The sequence below is a fragment of the Carassius carassius genome, chromosome 22 (assembly GCF_963082965.1).
Source record: "Carassius carassius chromosome 22, fCarCar2.1, whole genome shotgun sequence".
In the NCBI taxonomy this organism is placed as follows: Eukaryota; Metazoa; Chordata; class Actinopteri; order Cypriniformes; family Cyprinidae; genus Carassius; species Carassius carassius.
This window is the reverse complement of record NC_081776.1, coordinates 26,904,750-26,923,419: the sequence shown is the minus strand read 5'-3', so window position 1 is coordinate 26,923,419 and position 18,670 is coordinate 26,904,750. Positions and strand designations below refer to the sequence as shown.

At 38.7% G+C, this 18,670-nt stretch overlaps 1 protein-coding gene across 1 annotated transcript in view; it reads left to right on the top strand.

The window, feature by feature from the left end:
• Positions 1-1,234: 1,234 nt before the first annotated feature.
• Positions 1,235-18,670, top strand: part of LOC132099193 (guanylate-binding protein 4-like) — a 29,818-nt gene continuing 12,382 nt past the window's right edge. The window contains exons 1-6 of the mRNA XM_059505645.1: positions 1,235-1,409; positions 1,484-1,611; positions 1,924-2,033; positions 6,499-6,689; positions 7,853-8,095; positions 8,194-8,474. Of these exons, the coding sequence (XP_059361628.1) occupies positions 1,235-1,409; positions 1,484-1,611; positions 1,924-2,033; positions 6,499-6,689; positions 7,853-8,095; positions 8,194-8,474 (1,128 nt within the window). The remainder of the gene's footprint in view (positions 1,410-1,483; positions 1,612-1,923; positions 2,034-6,498; positions 6,690-7,852; positions 8,096-8,193; positions 8,475-18,670) is intronic.

Genomic DNA, 18,670 nt, shown 5'->3' with positions numbered 1-18,670 from the left:
AAAGATTTCAAAGAAATGACAGGAGATCGTATTACAAGAGATGGTTACATAAAATAAAAACAGTAAAAACCGATAACGTTACCTCTACATCTCAGTGAGTGACTGCACACGCACTTTTACGTCAGAAGAGCTGATGCGCCTGAGCTCATTCTTCCCAGAGAACAGTGAGCGTGTGATTTAGAATTACCGTTATTTTCTGTTATCTTCTAACCGTTAGCCTTCTTCTAGACTTCACTTCAGCTGTTAACCCAGCCAGTCCAAGGAATTCTGCTCGACTCAATATATTGTTTTAATATATAATTAATCTGTTATCTAGTAAGGCATTGTTATGGCTTCACGTTAGCAAGCTGATGTAAATGTAGCCTTATAATTTAGCCAGCCGTCAGCCTGCTAGATTCTAACATTGTAGCTTTCGTAATCTAGATTAAACCAAATCGAAATCAGCTGTAGTAACTGTTATTAAACAACATTCAGACAGAACACTTAAACATCAGGCAAAGCGGAGGGCTTTCAATATTCTTAGTGAGGTTTACATCAATGCTGACGCAGCTGACGTAAATGTAACAAATTAGCTCAAAGTGAGATGTACATAATTAATCATAACAGGTTATTATTAACTGAATTCGTCTTCAGGAATTACTTGTAGCATTATAGCATTAATAGTACAATAAAATGATTTGTTCATCCTCAGGGCGGACAGTGTTAATCGTTTATTGAATCGTTTATTAAAATCCAAAAAAGGATTTTGGTCAAATGCTCTGACAGAAACTGACTCAAGTGACTCAATACCACTGCCGTGATGAACACAAAAAAAATCATATTTGCTGATATATAAATAAAATGTTTTCATAATTTAAAAAAAAAATTTTTTTTCATGCCATAAACGTTAATATGTCAAAAATATTATACAGCTCAGATAGTGATGTCATATGACATTAAGGTTTTAAAGAGTAAAATAAAACAAGCAGGGTTTGACTAAACATGAGCAAGGCATTACTTTTGTATGTCACTCGGAAAACATAAGGTGATTTCTATAATTATTGTAAATACAGAAAGTTTTCTATCAAACGATACCAAACTTTTTGACTCTTTTTGTTGAAGTGTTGGAGTTACAGGCTTTCTGAGGATTTTTTAGCTCAAATTTAAGACTTTTTAAGACCTGCACAAGTAAAATTAATATCATATAAGCGGGGCAGAGCAATGTCTAAAGTAACATATTAAAATGGCAGTGAGGATGGATACACCAGTGTGCTTCATTGACACGGACTCAGCTGGGAAGCTGTGTGTGCAGCAGTCGGCTCTTGAGATCCTGGAGCAGATCCAGCAGCCGGTGGTGGTGGTGGCCGTGGTGGGGCTCTACCGCACCGGGAAGTCCTACCTGATGAACCGCCTCGCTGGGAAACAAACAGGTTAGCTCTCACCACAAACATCATGCAGTTCAAGTGAATGACATTACAGGCACTAAAGTCACTGTCGTCATCAGGGTTTGCTTTGGGCAGCACAATTGAGTCCAAGACGAAGGGCATCTGGATGTGGTGTGTGTCCCATCCCACTAAAGCAGAAACCACTCTAGTGCTGCTGGACACAGAGGGACTCGGAGACGTGGATAAGGTGACCTAACAAGAAAACACAACTAGCATCATGGGTTCAAGAATACTTTCACTCTCAGAACAGAGATAACATATTCATATAAAAACTGCAGTGTAATGAGTTTTTCCTCTGTGCAGTGTTTCAAAGTTGAAAGACTAAGATAAGGTGCTTCTATATCAGAACACCTGAAACTGGAATCAAGGATTTTAAGTTTTAATGAAGAATGAACTCCTGATTAAAAGTCCCACTTAGGTCACTTATTGGCCAAATAGGAAACTTTTGCAAAAAACAATTGCAAAAAAATCTGTCCATGATTGTATTTCTCTTTCACAGGGAGAACCAAAGCATGACACCAACATCTTCAGTCTGGCTGTGTTACTCAGTAGCACTTTGGTCTACAACAGTCGAGGGACGATTGACAACAAGGCTGTAATGGATCTACAGTATCCTTCTGAACATTTATCAGTCCCTCCAGGATTTCGCTAAACTTTTTTTCTGATTTTTGTGGCCTTAAATAACTGATTTTGCTGTGGTTTTTCTCAGAATTTGTGGTGGTATTGTGGTATTTCTTATTGTTTTGCAGTGAAAATATACCACAGACAACATTCTTCTAACACTGTTATGACTTTTCTGACTTGGAGAACCACTGTAGGTCCCCAGACTAATGTTTGACGACACCAGCACTAGTGCCATTAAGATCTACAGAAGGTGGCTCCAGCACCTGGCAGTAAAGCACTCACCCTAATCACACATGTACATCTCAGAGACATCTACAGATGTATTTTTAAGAGTGCTTGTTCATCTGCAGTACGTCTCTAAGTTTCCTGTCAGATGTCAAATAGACATTTATTAGAATGCATGTAAAACTGCTTCTGAGACGTTTATCAGTACACAACAGATAATTCAATTCAATGGTGATTTTGTGTTTATTGAACAATGTTTTTCCTGGTTTTCACATCAGTGGCGTTTATTCTGATATAATTCTTAACAGAATTATGCATCGAATTTGAATGATTCTCACAAGATTTCACAGAGATGTTGATTATGTGGCAAATTCGACTGCTTTCTTCACACTGTATCTCCCAGCGCTGTGTATAAAGGTGTCGTGTGATCAAGATCAGCCCGCGGCTCCAGCTCGAGCAGATAAAGGCCCTGCGCTATGTAGCCCAAACGAGTAGTGCGGATTTCGTTCTGCTTTCGGTTTGTTTATCCAATGCAGCTCTTGTACATCAGTCATGCTGTTCATACCATTTTTGGAACTGAGAAACAACCTTTCTTTGACTGGAAGTGCTTTGCGATGACATCACGGGATGCGTCTAAGCCCAAATTCTGCTGAAAAATTTGAGGCAATTATGAAAATTTGCTATTATAACAACCAGATGGATGTACATTATCCCTTAATTATTGAGGGTTTACATTAAGAGATCAGTGTTTATATTCCCTGTGTATCTTGATGCAGTGAAGAACACTCAATACAGTATATGCAATAGACTGTATACTGTAGATACATTATTTGGCTTTCATTCCCTAAAAAAAAACTATATTCCTTGTTGTGTTCACTACAAATATAGACTGATTGTGACTTGAAGATGAGCATCTCCTGCTCCACTCACTTTTGTTTCTGTAGAGTCGGCAGGGATGCTTACCTTCACGCTCCATGATTAAATTGTCAGATTTTGTTCATTACACAGTGCTCAACATTATAAACCCCAATAAAAGCAATTGCAAACTTGGATTTAATATAGTACTTGATAGAACTGTCTATTACATCTACATACACTTTTAAAAACATTTTAAAAGCACATTTTGTTATTCATTTAATATTATTAATGAGCAAATTTTTGATCTCAGAACTGCTGTGTTGCTATCCTAAATTGGAATTATAAAAACAGAAATGCAGGTTCACTCACACTGTTGCATAATATTTAAAGTGGTAACTTAATTACATTATTTTTTCTGTCATGGTTTAAGCCACCAAATGATCATCAATGTTCCCTCTATTTTTTTTTCTTGCTGAGCAAAAACTTTCTCTACTGGGGGGACATCTGACATCTTGCCACCGGAGCAAAATCATTATTTATACCAAAGTGTATAAATAAATAAAAAAGCACAAAAAAGTGTGTAACTTTTAACTTAAATTTGCTATTTATATTTGATTTAACCCTTGATGCAACTAAATGATGCATGTTTTAGGTTATCTGATTATTATTATTTTTTTACAGTGCTGTTACTTGCCAAGAAATTATATTTAAAAATTATATATATATATAAAAAAAACCACACAGAATAGTTAAATTATTTATAATAACAGAATAGAATAGAATATAACTAATATGAAAAAAATGAAGCAGTTATTGCTCATGAATTCCCTTTTTGAGGTCAATTATTTATTAGGTGTTTAATCTAATCTAATATAACGTAAAAACTAATATTTTTATTATATATTTTGGGTGAGGGGGATGTTCTAAATTCTTTATTTTTTTATTTATTTTTACTGCTACATTAGTGTCAAGTCTAATGTAGCATGTACTATGGCTCGTGTACCTTAAGAAGTAATCTAACCTTGTACAGTTATGGCATTGGTGGTTTAGTACAAGAATATGAAAACAAAGAGATTAAATATATATATATATATATATATATTCACTAAATATTTTCAACAAAAAAAAGTGAACGTGAATTCTTTTAGTTAACTAAAACATGCACATGTGGTAGAGTTAGCACACTACTACACCTGTGTGTAACTGTAAATGTTTTGTTGCCAATCAGTGCCTATCATCTGCTTTTCCAGCACTTAATCAAGCCATTCTTCTTTAAAACATGTTTTATTTCACGTCAATGTGTTTGCATTGCCTCTAATAGTGGCGGATGAAACCACTCAACATTAAAGTATTCAATTTCTACAGCGACTCATTCAGCACACATCATTCTCTTTCTTTGAAACCTATAAACCGTATTCACCGGTTCTAACTCTATATAGCAACACCAACTCCATAGCTGTTTGCCCGAACATTGCAATTATTTCACATTTACAACCCGAATTCCAGAAAAGTTGGGACGTTTTTTACATTTTAATAAAATGAAAACTAAAAGACTTTCAAATCACATGAGCCAATATTTTATTCACAATAGAACATCGATAACATAGCAAATGTTTAAACTGAAAAAGTTTACAATTTTATGCACAAATGAGCTCATTTCAATTTTGATTTCTGCTACAGGTCTCAAAATAGTTGGGACGGGGCATGTTTACCATGGTGTAGCATCTCCTTTTCTTTTCAAAACAGTTTGAAGACGTCTGGGCATTGAGGCTATGAGTTGCTGGAGTTTTGCTGTTGGAATTTGGTCCCATTCTTGCCTTATATAGATTTCCAGCTGCTGAAGAGTTCGTGGTCGTCTTTGACGTATTTTTTGTTTAATGATGCGCCAAATGTTCTCTATAGGTGAAAGATCTGGACTGCAGGCAGGCCAGGTTAACACCCGGAGTCTTCTACGACGAAGCCATGCTGTTGTTATAGCTGCAGTATGTGGTTTTGCATTGTCCTGCTGAAATAAACAAGGCCTTCCCTGAAATAGACGTTGTTTGGAGGGAAGCATATGTTGCTCTAAAACCTTTATATACCTTTCAGCATTCACAGAGCCTTCCAAAACATGCAAGCTGCCCATACCGTATGCACTTATGCACCCCCATACCATCAGAGATGCTGGCTTTTGAACTGAACGCTGATAACATGCTGGAAGGTCTCCCTCCTCTTTAGCCCGGAGGACACGGCGTCCGTGATTTCCAACAAGAATGTCAAATTTGGACTCGTCTGACCATAAAACACTATTCCACTTTGAAATAGTCCATTTTAAATGAGCCTTGGCCCACAGGACACGACGGCGCTTCTGGACCATGTTCACATATGGCTTCCTTTTTGCATGATAGAGCTTTAGTTGGCATCTGCTGATGGCACGGCGGATTGTGTTTACCGACAGTGGTTTCTGAAAGTATTCCTGGGCCCATTTAGTAATGTCATTGACACAATCATGCCGATGAGTGATGCAGTGTCGTCTGAGAGCCCGAAGACCACGGGCATCCAATAAAGGTCTCCGGCCTTGTCCCTTACGCACAGAGATTTCTCCAGTTTCTCTGAATCTTTTGATGATGTTATGCACTGTAGATGATGAGATTTGCAAAGCCTTTGCAATTTGACGTTGAGGAACATTGTTTTTAAAGTTTTCCACAATTTTTTACGCAGTCTTTCACAGATTGGAGAGCCTCTGCCCATCTTTACTTCTGAGAGACTCTGCTTCTCTAAGACAAAGCTTTTATAGCTAATCATGTTACAGACCTGATATCAATTAACTTAATTAATCACTAGATGTTCTCCCAGCTGAAACTTTTCAAAACTGCTTGCTTTTTTAGCCATTTGTTGCCCCCGTGCCAACTTTTTTGAGACCTGTAGCAGGCATTACATTTTAAATGAGCTAATTAAGTGGATAAAAGTGTAAAATTTCTCAGTTTAAACATTTGCTACGTTATCTATGTTCTATTGTGAATAAAATATTGGCTCATGTGATTTGAAATTCCTTTAGTTTTCATTTTATTAAAATTTAAAAAACGTCCCAACTTTTCCGGAATTCGGGTTGTACTACAATTCAACCTTTCCCCAACTCATTTTTGCATCTGTCCTGTGAGTGGCATATAATTTATTTTCAGCGTGCTTGCAACATAAGAGGTGCAAGGCCACACACACGCAGCTTAGAAGGAACATTTCTGATCATAAGTCTGAAAAATGATACTGAAAAAACATTTAGCACTGGTGTTGTGAATATGATTATTACTGTACCTCATGGAATAATACATGTTTTGTTATGCATCATGAGTTGTTGCCGATTTGTGTTGATACCTGAACAAACTGTCAGATATGTCACTGAACTATCAGAGTGCATTAAGGTCAAATCATCAGATGAGGATGCCGAGGATTCAAGCGAGTTTGTGAAGTTCTTCCCTAGTTTCATCTGGGCTGTGAGGGACTTCACACTGGAGCTAAAGATCAATGGCAAAGATGTAACCAAGGATGAGTATCTTGAGTTTGCTCTGAAGCTGAAACCTGGTAATTTAAAAATACTGCAAAATGTAATTTTTAAGAATCCTCTCTATCACAACTACTTCATGGCTTTTCAACAGATCTCTAGTAGGGCTGGATGATTATGGCCTAAAATCAAAACCTCGATTAATTGAACATTTTACCTCGATAACGATTAATGAATGATTATTTTGTTTCTGTTTTGTTTTTTTGCCCCATAGTTCACTGACAAGGTTTGTACTGTAAATATGATTGACTATTAAAGGTGGGATGTTTTTTCCTATTAAAGGAGCGATATCATAGCTCACTATCAGCAGTTGTTTTATCTATGTTCGTAACATTTCTTACAGATTATTGCTTGGTGTAAGGGATAAATAAAGATCAGCTAAAGATAAATTAGCACAGTACCAGTACGAGTGATTGCGTGTGTGAATTAGTCATACCGTCTCTGTATTATTGTGAAGTTGGGGGTTGTAAATAGCCTAGTTCCTACAAAAGTAGAAAAATATGCTATAATAAGTTTTAAGATTCTAAGATACTTTAGTGATAAATCACAGGACAGCGCTGACAACTAGTTTCTGCGTTCTTCTGTGCACACTATCTTCATAGCTACTGTTTATATGAGTGTTTGTGCCAAAATGTAGATGCGTGAACATGGGAGCTCGATATAATACACATCCGATCCTCTAATCACTTGAATGTCCAAACCACAAAACCAATACAACTGACAAAGTTTAGTGAAGACGCAAGGCTCACCGCTCGCGCGCCATCACTATGTGTTGAATCGGCGTTCACCTCTGTGTTTTGCTTTTATTCCACTGACTGGACGGGGCAGAGTCATGTGACTACACACGCGCTAGTATGCTTTTAAGGGGGAAGTTTTAACAGGATTAAAAAAATTAAATAACCGACATGGGAAAATTACGTCGGTTAGAGTTTCTGAATTTCAGTTTCGATTACTTCTCGATTAATCGTCCAGCCCTAATCTCTTGTATTATTATTTTAAACGTCATAATTAATTGAGTTAATATTCATGGTTTTAGTGTGTTGAATTGTTTGGTATTCAAGTTTACTATTTCCTATATCTCAGCCTTTTATGTCCAGTCACAATTCAGCCAGCTACACTCCTGGAACAGACATGCTCTTTTCTAAAACTGAGAACAGCTAGAGAATGTGCTCATCTTTTCTAGGCACTTCAAGAAGTGTGGTGGAGTACAACTTTCCCAGGGAATGCATCCAAAAATTCTTCCCTTCCAGGAAGTGCTTCACTTTCCCCTTTCCAACCACCCAAGAAAATATGTGTAGCCTGGGGAGCTTGGATTCTGCTGAAATTTCCTCTGAGTTCTTGAAGGTCACAGATAATTTCTGCCAGTTTGTCTTTCATGACAGCTGTGTGAAGAGGCTGAAAGATGGATACACAGTCACTGGAAGAGGTGACTGGAAAAAAATTTGAAGAGTTTGCATGTGCATACAGAAAACCATCTATCAATACCTTTATATCTCTATTTTTGATCTCTGTCTTTCTCTGAAGTTCTGGGTCATCTGGCTAAAACATATGTGGACACCATCTCAAGTGGGGCTGCGCCATGTCTGGAGAATGCTGTAATAGCAATGGCAATGATTGAGAATGAGGCTGCAGTGAACGAGGGTCTTCAGGTTTACCAAAGTGGAATGGAGAAGCTAAAGGGATCCTTCCCTCTGGAACTGAAGGATGTGTCCTCAGAACACCAACATCTTAGCAGCATGGCAACACAAGCCTTCATGAAGCGTTCCTTCAGGGACACTGATGGGAAGTTCCTGAAATCTCTAGAGGTAGGCAGTGTCAATTCATTTAGGATGATGGAGACCCCTGACCCAGTGTAAGGGAAACAGGTCAATATAGCTCAAAGGGAATCATTTAAGATTTTGGAGGGAATTTGGACAGAATCCCTGTTTTACAGCTGATCACTGAGACGGCCAGTGATTCATTGAACAAGACATATAACATCAACTCTGCAATGGATATTAATATCCAAAGTACAGTGAAAACTTAATTAGTACAGTAACAAAGTGAAAGTGACGTGACATTCAGCCAAGTATGGTGACCCATACTCAGAATTCGTGCTCTGCATTTAACCCATCTGAAGTGCACACACACAGAGCAGTGAACACACACACTGTGTTGACAGTTTAAGACTAACTTGTAAGCACATAACACAAGATACTTATCTTTTCAATATGAATAAGGCTTTAATAGATAAATAGATATATTAATCTAACACATGAGCACATGCACTCACACATTCACACAAGTTGCAGGAAGAGAGAAAGTGAGGAAAGAATGGTTTTAAGAGAATGAAAATGTGAAATCCCAAGTTTACAGGAATATGTGAAATTGCATAGACATGAACAGCCATCATTTACTTAATTAACCCTCAGATTGAGTTCCTCAGTGAGGTTAAAATTATATTAGCTGCACCAGTTTAGATCAGAGTCTGGAGGTACGTTACTTGTGTTGCCTGTGTAAAGGGGTTCCCTTTGTTGTCTTCGAAAAGTGGGTTTCCCTAGGTTGAAGTTTTAGATGGGCACTCGATTTCAGACTCAGAGACAGGCGTTTGTCAAGACTTAACACAAAACTCTCAACGGCAAAGAAAATAAACTAAAGTGAAAGAATAAAAGTAAAGTTTGACTAGTTTAGGTGGTGTTCTCACTGTGGCTAAGTAGCAGCAGGCGTGCTGAAACACGCTGGAACAGCACTCAAAGAACGCAAAATGTAATGACAAAAAGCATGGCTAAAAGCTACAACTACAAGTAAAGCTAAGAGCCAAAGCTAAGAGCAAAATCTGGTGGTGTCTTTTGTATTTAAACTGGCCTTTTGGCCACATCTCAAATGTTGTCTTGACCAATTATATATTGTCTTTCCTCGGGGTGTTGCGATGTTTCTTTTTGACCGTTCATAAATCATATGTTATCTTATCAATCATGTTGTCCGAATTTTATAGGGTATAATTTTGGACATGATTCCTATAACAAGAATATGATACATTTGACAACATAATTGATTGTCGAAATGTTTCAAGCAAGAAGATTCAAGCACACACATACTTAACATGAATATGAATCCTTAAGCTATTCAATAGTTATTTAAAAGACATACACAATAAGTGATTAGAAACATAATAGTCAAATGTGTGGGTACATATATGATATGGGGTTAAGCAATGGACTGATATTCATTTAGAATCAGAAGAAATCAGAATCAGAAAGAGCTTTATTGCCAAGTATGCTTGCGCATACAAGGAATTTGTTTTAGTGACAAGCTTCTAGTACACAGAGACAAAAACACACAGACAGAAAAAAAAAATTAGGCCAATAAATAAGTGTATAAACAATTGTTCTGGTATTTGCGGCTCTGAAGCGCCGGCCAGATGGCAAAAGTTCAAAGATGGGATGACTTGGATGTGAGGGATCCAGGGTGATTTTCTGAGCCCTTTTTCTCACTCTGGATGTGTACAGTTCTTGGAGGGTGGGCAGGGGAGCACCAATAATCCTTTCACCAGTCCAAACCGTTCTCTGTAGCCTTCTGTTGTCTTAATTTTTTGCTGAACCAAACCAGACAGTTATTGAAGTACACAGTACAGACTCAGTGACGGCTGAGTAGAACTGTTTCAGCAGCTCCTGTGGCAGGTTAAACTTCCTCAGCTGGCGAAGGAAGTACAACCTTTGCTGGGCCTTTTTCACAATGGAGCCAATGTGATTGTCCCACTTCAGGTCCTGAGAGATGGTGGTTCCCAGGAATCTGAATGACTCCACTGCAGCCACAGTGCTGTTTATGATGGTGAGTGGGGGGAGAGCAGGGGGGCTTCTCCTGAAGTCCACAATCATCTCCACTGTTTTGAGCGTGTTCAGCTCCAGGTTGTTAAGACTGCACCAGACAGCCAGCTGCTCAACCTCCTGTCTGTAAGCAGACTCGTCACCGTCCTGAATGAGGCCGATGACTGTAGTGTTGTCTGCAAACTTCAGGAGCTTGACAGAGGGGTCTTTAGAGGTGCAGTCATTGGTGTACAGGGAGAAGAGCAGAGGGGAGAGAACACATCCCTGAGGGGCACCAGTGTTGGTGGAGCAGCTGTTTGACATGAATTTCCCCAGTCTCACTAACTGTTGCCTATCTGTCAGAAAGATGGTGATCCACTGACAGATAGAGCTAGGAACAGAGAGCTGGGTCAGTTTGGTCTGGAGGGCTGTTGGGATGATGGTGTTGAAAGCCGAGCTAAAGTCCACAAACAGGATCCTCACATAAGTCCCTGTTTTGTCCAGATGTTGCAGGATGAAGTGCAATCCCATGTTGATTGCATCATCCACGGACCTGTTTGCTCGGTAAGCAAACTGCAGGGGGTCCAGTAAGGGTCCAGTGATGTCCTTCAGATAAGCCAGAACCAGTTTTTCAAACGACTTCATGACGACAGACGTTAGAGCCACAGGTCTGTAGTCGTTAAGTCCTGTTATCTTGGGTTTCTTTGTAATGGGGATTATGGTGGAGCGTTTGAAGCAGGAAGGCACTTCATACAACTCCAGAGATCTGTTGAAGATCTGTGAAAAGATGGGGGCCAGCTGGTCAGCACAGGTTTTCAGACAGGCTGTTGTAATGCCATCTGGGCCTGGTGCTTTTCTTCTTTTGTTTTTCTTGAAGACCTGGCGCACATCATCTTCACAGATTTGAAGAGCAGGAGGTATGGAGAGGGGGATTGCAGGAGGTGTTAATGGTTGTGTAGAGAGATGGTCAGAACCAGTGTTGGGGGTTTCAAATCTACAATAAAACTCATTCAGGTCGTTAGCAAGTCGTTGATTAGCCTCAGTGCAGGGGGATGGTGTCTTGTAGTTTGTGATGGCTCTCAGTCCTCTCCACACTGAAGTTGAGTCGTTGGAAGTAAACTGGTCTTCCAACTTTTTAGAGCAGGTATTTTTAGCTGCTCTAATCTCTTTGTTCAGTGTGTTCCTGGCCTGATTGTACAAGACTCTGTCCCCATTTCTGTAGGCATCCTCTTTGGCCTGACGAAGGTGTCTGAGTTTTGCTGTAAACCATGGCTTATCATTGTTGAATGTTAACCCTCTAAGCGCCAAAGTCGCAAAATTGCGACAAAGCGTCATACTTAATAAAATAGACTGTAGTTCCTTATATGGTGTAATATCTAATTTGTATTCCCTTCCACTAGATGGCAGACATGTAGTACTTTGATTCTAGACCAACATTATGCCATGTTTCTGTTCAAAGTGTTCAAGGAAATAGAGCAAGTGAGCTCTCGTGTTATTGATACGGAAGCAGTTTACTTCATGGCGTACGTGTAAATGGTGAGATTTATCAGAGAAAATCACCAGATGGCTAATACAAAGTTGTACCGCGAGGATGTGTTGCAAATGTTGTTCACCGATTCTGACTCTGAAGGGGAATATTTGCCTTTTGGAAATCACGATCGACCGTCTAATGATTGCGCTTCTCGTGGTACATTTTTGCAGCGCAATGGTGCCGCCGTGCAAGGGCGAGAGTGTTAATGAAGCACAAACAAGCGATCATTTTGACCATTTGCTCAATGGGGATGGGGGTGGCAGAGGTGAACATGGTCATAGTGTCCATAGGAGAGCTGTTGCTGATCGCGCACACTCTAATGCACAGCCGACAGACAGTACAGGTACAGTCTGTGTGGAGAAGGTGCGCTCTGCGCTGTGTCATGCAATAAATGAGAGGAACCATACTCTCAAGAACTACAAACTGTCACATAGAGACCTGATTGGGCAGATAGCTGGTCAACTGATCAAAAAATAGGCACATGTATTTTACTATGGCACAGTAATAATGTATTACTTTTTTCAGTTTTTTTTCTGATCAAAAAAAAAAACAACAATAATCAAATACAAAAAAAACTTGCAAATAAGTTGCAATAAGTAAACCAAACATCCATTCAATATCTATTATTTCCTGAATATTACTGAAGAACTGATCAAAAAGTAGGCTACTGTTCACATGTGTTTTACTACTATATAGTGTAGTAATATAGTAATAATTTAGTACTTTCTGCTGTTTTATTGTTGGCTTCCTCTTTTCTGATAATTTGGAATGAGGATATAAAAGACACACACACACAAAAACATGCAAAAATTTTCAAACATCAAATCAATATCTAATATTTCCTGAATATTATGAAATTCGAAATGGCACCCCTGGTGACGTCACAACATGCAAATTAGATGAGTATATTTACACCCCACATAAACTTTCGATCATGCCAAACATTTTTCTAATTGACAGTAGATCTCTATCTTTAAGCCCTTTTAAGCCACAAGCTTTTGAAATCTTGATGTCAAAATAAATTTTTTTTTTACAAAAGCTCTGTCGCCTTAAGGGTTAAATAAGTCCTGGAAGGACTGCATATATCCTCACAAAAACGAATATAGGGTGTCACCGTCTCTGTGAGTTTGTCCAAATCGGTGTAAGCAGCTTCAAAACACTCCAATCATTGAGTTCAAAACAAGATTGTAAATCCTTCTCTGTTTCGCTGGTCCATCTCTTCACAGTCTTTACTACAGGTTTAGCAGATTTAAGTTTCTGCTTGTAGGTCGGTATAAGATGAACCAGACAGTGATCAGAACGTCCCAAAGCTGCTCGTGGAACAGAGTGATATGCATCCTTTATTGTGGTGTAACAGTGATTCAATATATTACTGTCTCTTGTGGGACATGTGATATGCTGTCTGTATTTTGGCAGTTCACGGGAGAGATTGGCTTTATTAAAGTCCCCAAGAATGATTAAAACAGAGTCCAGGTGTTGTTGTTCTGTCTCTGTGATCTGATCAGCGAGTTTTTGTAAAGCCAGGCTTATGTGTGCTTGCGGGGGAATGTAACATTCACCAGAATGAACAAGTGAAACTCCCGCGGCGAATAGATGGCTTGCAGTTGACGTAAAAGCATTCATTGATGTAAAAGCATGTCCCGCCTCCGTGCGATTTCCCCATTTATTCTGCGTCGCGATCCACTCTGAACAGTTGAAAACCCGGCAGATGGAGCGCCCTGTCTGGTATGGCGTCATTCAGCCAGGTTTCCGTGAAACACAGAGCAGCAGAGTGTGTGAAATCCTTATTTGTCCGAGAAAGCAGAAGCAGTTCGTCCGTTTTGTTAGCTAGAGAGTGGAGATTTGCCAGATGGATGCTAGGCAACGGCGTTCAACAGAGTCTGACGAGCGCTATAAGTCTTTAGAGTTCATTTTGGTGCATCTACATCTGTAAAAGACAGTTTCTGTGCCATTCTCTGACATAAGAGATCACATCTTGTGATCATGATTACTAATATGGATTTACATGTGATGGTCCTGCTGTGCATCTCTTTGACCATGAATCTTGATTACTTGCCACAAATTTGATAATCTCCTTTCCGAAATTGGAATTGTCCATAAATGTTTTTTTGTTCTAATGTTGAAAGCTGTTTAAGCTGCTAGTTAGTGGACTTGCTTCTGACTTGTGCTGCTAGGAATTGATTTACAACATCCTGTTGTCTTGAGATTCTCTGTGGAATTCAGCGCCTCATGTTTCAACCATGCTCCCGATCGAACCTTTAATTTGTCTGGTTCAGGTCTGATACACTACACCAGTAACACTGGGAAACCAGCTGAAAAAATTGGTGCACAACAATTTAGAATCAAAAAAATCAAGCAAGAATCAACCAAATGTTTAATATGATCAAAACTCAATAAATTATTTTTTTTAACTATGTTGCACTATTGATAACTATTAGTCCTCTGATTAAATATTTTTAGTGTCTGTTTGTACAGTGATCCAGTTAATTTTAAAATTGTTGTGCTTGCTTGTGACCAACTATTAAAATATGAGAAAAGATCTTACAGGGCATGAAAAGTTTTGCTGCCACTATTGTTAAGTATGGTTATGAATAGTTATATATGCAGGGTTCGTACGGGTGCTTGAAATCCTTGAAAATGCTTGAATTTTGATGTTGTGTTTTCAAGGTTTAAAAAGTTGCTTAAATTTTGGATAAAATGCTTGAAAATGCTTGAAATTGTATTTTTTCCACAACAAATACCTATGTGACTGACTAGTTCGTATATTAAATGGAAAAATGTTAGAGAGCCTAAAATGAAACATGCGGTGCTCGCTTGTGCATGTGTGACTACATGCGATCTGCCGGCCTATTTCCACGTGTGACTCCGCCGTCCGCCCCCATGAAAGCACTACTGCAACATGCCAGGAGGTGGTCGTTTCAATGAACGTTGGCTGGAAGATGAAAAATTCAAATTATGGATTAAACGGGGATGAACCCCATGAGTTGCCTTGTGTAAAGTCTGCAAAAAAGACGTGCAGCTTTTCACAATGGGCAAGTCTGCTCTCTCGAGTCACATGAAAGGTAAGTCACAAACTTTCAATTAAGTCAACTGAAGTAGCCTACTGTACACGTTAGCGCTAATTTGTTTACATTAGTAACTGCTAACTTAGCTAGGAATTCGCATATTGTGACTGAGAGTACTTGGTGTGATGATTTAATGTTAGTTTTGCATGTCTGTTATGGCACGTTCATTTGCGGAATATGCAGTGAACATAGCCAAAGTTACAGTGAGTAACTGTAACGTTAACTACCCGTAAATTAAAACCTGCAACCATTAGTCCAGTGCATAACAACAATCGTTGATTGCTGAACATAAATCGTGTCAGATAGTGTCATACAAGTAGCCTACTAAAAGTAGGCCTACGTTCCACTTTTTAAAAAATCACAATCGCGTGAACGGCTGCATGAGTCATTAGTTAACAGACGTAAAAGATCAGCCAGCTGTTTTTTTTCGTTGTTTTTGTTTTCCGTTTATATATATATATATATATATATATATATATATATACAGAATCTGAATTAAAATGTGTTTGATTTAAGCCTATTTCAAAATTTGTGTCATAAAATTATATTGCGCATACAGCTCAGCTAACGCTATCGTCATAAAGGTGTTTAAACAACAATACACTTCCACTTGCATGTATTTGACAATCGGAATATCAGATATTTCATTCCATAGCTAACACATTTGTGAATATGGGCCTAATCTACGCTATCCAGCGTTGTTGTTGTTTTTTTAATTGCATCTGAAAATGACTTTGTGCAGCTCATTCACATGTGCGCTCTGGCGCAGATACGCCTCTCGCGATGCTCAGCTGTGAACGATTTAAAAATGGGTGTGTTCGACTTGAAGCACAACCTCAGACGGTGGTATGATTTGCTCTTTTGTTGTTCTGTTTTCTTTCAGGATCAAAAATTCAACAAATGAAAGCGTTTATCTGTATTTCCGACTGATGAGAACTATGCATATACATTCATAAATCAGTCAATTTTGTATTTTATTATGAGATATTTTATTCTAATATGATCAGTGACTCAAGCACTGATGGACCAAAGAGCACGTATTTCGACATTTGCAGTAAAAACGTGAAATATAAATTCTCAGGAAATGCATTTAATACCAATATATTGAAACATCTGTTTATATACTCCATTAATAAAGGAGTCAAGACATTGGAAAAATATCAGTCCACATGCGTTTCATATTTAATATGAGGGAAATAGACATGCATGCATGCGTGACACAAAAAATATGTAACTTTTAGGTAGCAAAATATTTTTTTGTAATTATGTCAATTACACTAAGGTTATTACACTTTCTGCTATATATTTGCTTCTTCTTTATTAAATACGCGCAATTGATTGATAAAACATTGATTAAAATTAAGATAAAATGTATAAAAAACTAATATCTTTTAAAAAGAGTTTTCCATAAATAACGAAAAGTGCATTAAAAAAGTGTGTCTAATGTGATTGGCTTAACTGATTTGATTTTGGGTGCGGGTTGGGTGTCGGTTCTATTTAAGCGGGTCGGGTCGGGTGAGGATTTTAATTAGTGCTGCTGTCGGAAAATGGGTCGGATGCGGTTTTAAGCACTGCAGGTACGGGCGGGGGCGGATTTACAAAATCGGACCCGTGCAGCTCTCTGGCCGGAGGAGTAGCCCCTCTACCATCCACATCCACTCCTCCTGTCCAGTCTTCTTATCCACATCAGGCAACCAGCAAGACCAGAAGCACCATGAAATCATTTGTCAGCTCTAATCCAACACTTCAAGCAGAAATATGCTGGGCATCAAAAGTTGTTACGAGCCACTATTCCTACAAATCATGCGAGAATGCAGCAGATGTTTTCAGAACCATGTTTCCTGACAGTGACATTGCAAAGCAGTTTACTTGTGCGGAGAGAAAAGCAGCATACCTGACCACATTTGGGATTGCTCCTCATTTCTCTTCACTAAATAAGGCCAAAGCCAAGAAAGAGTCTGAATATGTACTTCTGTTTGATGAAAGTCTAAATAGGGAAATTAATAAAAAGCCAGCTTGACATGCACATACGATTTTGGGATGGTAACCAAGTAAACTCAAGGTACCTGACATAATTTTTTTATGGGCCATCACACTGTAGAACAAATGCATGAGAAGGTTGACAATGTGTGTTCAGATGTCGATGGATGGCCCAAATGTGAATTTGAAGCTCTTCTCACTGGCCCAGCAGAACATTGACAAACAAACAGGCAAGAAAATGTTAAATGTTGGAAATTGTGGATTGCATATACTACACAACTAGTACACACACAGCTGGGAAATGCTCTGTCAAGCCTTAAATGGCTATTCAAGGATGTTCCAGCTCGCAGGGAGGACTACACAGAAATCACTGGTTACACATCCTTGACTTCTGTAGTCATCGGTGGCTGGAAAATGTGGAGGTGGCTGAGCGTGCCCCTTCAGATTTGGCCCTCTTTGAAAATGTACATCAGTGCTGCTAAAATGAAAACTGTAACAGAACCACTTACAAAGTCTTTCAAGACGGCTGAGATGGTTGTGCAAGATGCCCTCTCCCCAGCAAAGCTGAACTTCTTTCTAATGGTAGCTAAGGAAATCCCACAATTTTTAAAGTTATACCGGACAAACCCATGCTGTCGTTTATGTGCGGTGATCTCACAAATATGCTGAGGAGTCTAATGGAGAAGTTTGTCAAGCCCAGTGTCATGAAGGATGCAACTACCCCTGTAAAGCTTCTTCAAGTTGACCAAACTGAGAATCGGATTTGTCACAGAGCGAGCCCTAGAGCACATGAAACAAAACTCCTCTGAGAAACTGAGCCTGAATGTTTGCATTTTTTATATTTTCAATAAATTAATTGAAAGTGAAGTGAACCTGTCAAGTGATTTTTTTGGGGGGGGGGGGGGGGGTAATTGTTTTTACATTGATTCAGGCAGGTTAGATAGTAAGCAAAATCTACTTAGACACTGATACATTTTGAAAAATAAAACTAAATATTAATTTTGACTGTATTAGTATGTAATTTACGGTGGTGTAAGGTGCTGGAAAAAGCTGGAAAATGGACCTTGAAAGTGCTTGAAAGGTGCTTGAATTTGATCTTGGAAAAGGTGTACGAAACCTGTTTATGCCTAAAGTTAAACTGAATAATATTGGCTACCTTTTTGGCATGATTTTTTTATTGACAGTTGGGAGTCTAAAAATTATTCCTAAATATTTAAAACCAGAGACAACCTTGACTGCCACCAATAGGACCGGTGTATGAAGCACGTGTGAAACCACTCTGATCCAATGGCCTAGTTGCATATCTCCGCCATCTTGGATTTCCGGTCTTGTGAGTGTGTGCGTAGATATTTCCGGTTGTGCTAAACGTCAGTGCAGAGAACCGGAGAAGTCCAAATATTACCTTCTACATGTTTACAGGATTTATAATATCACTTCAAATGCAAATAAGATATACACTGCTATTATTACTATACTATAAATGTTAACTGAGCCAGTGCATCTGAAACTTGTGTATGTTTGGGTCTGGTGAATTAATTAAATACACTAATGTTCACTACTGTTCACGAGATGAAAGTTGAACTCATGGTGTGTACACACAGATACATAATGTATTTTTATCTTCCCAAATATGTAAATGT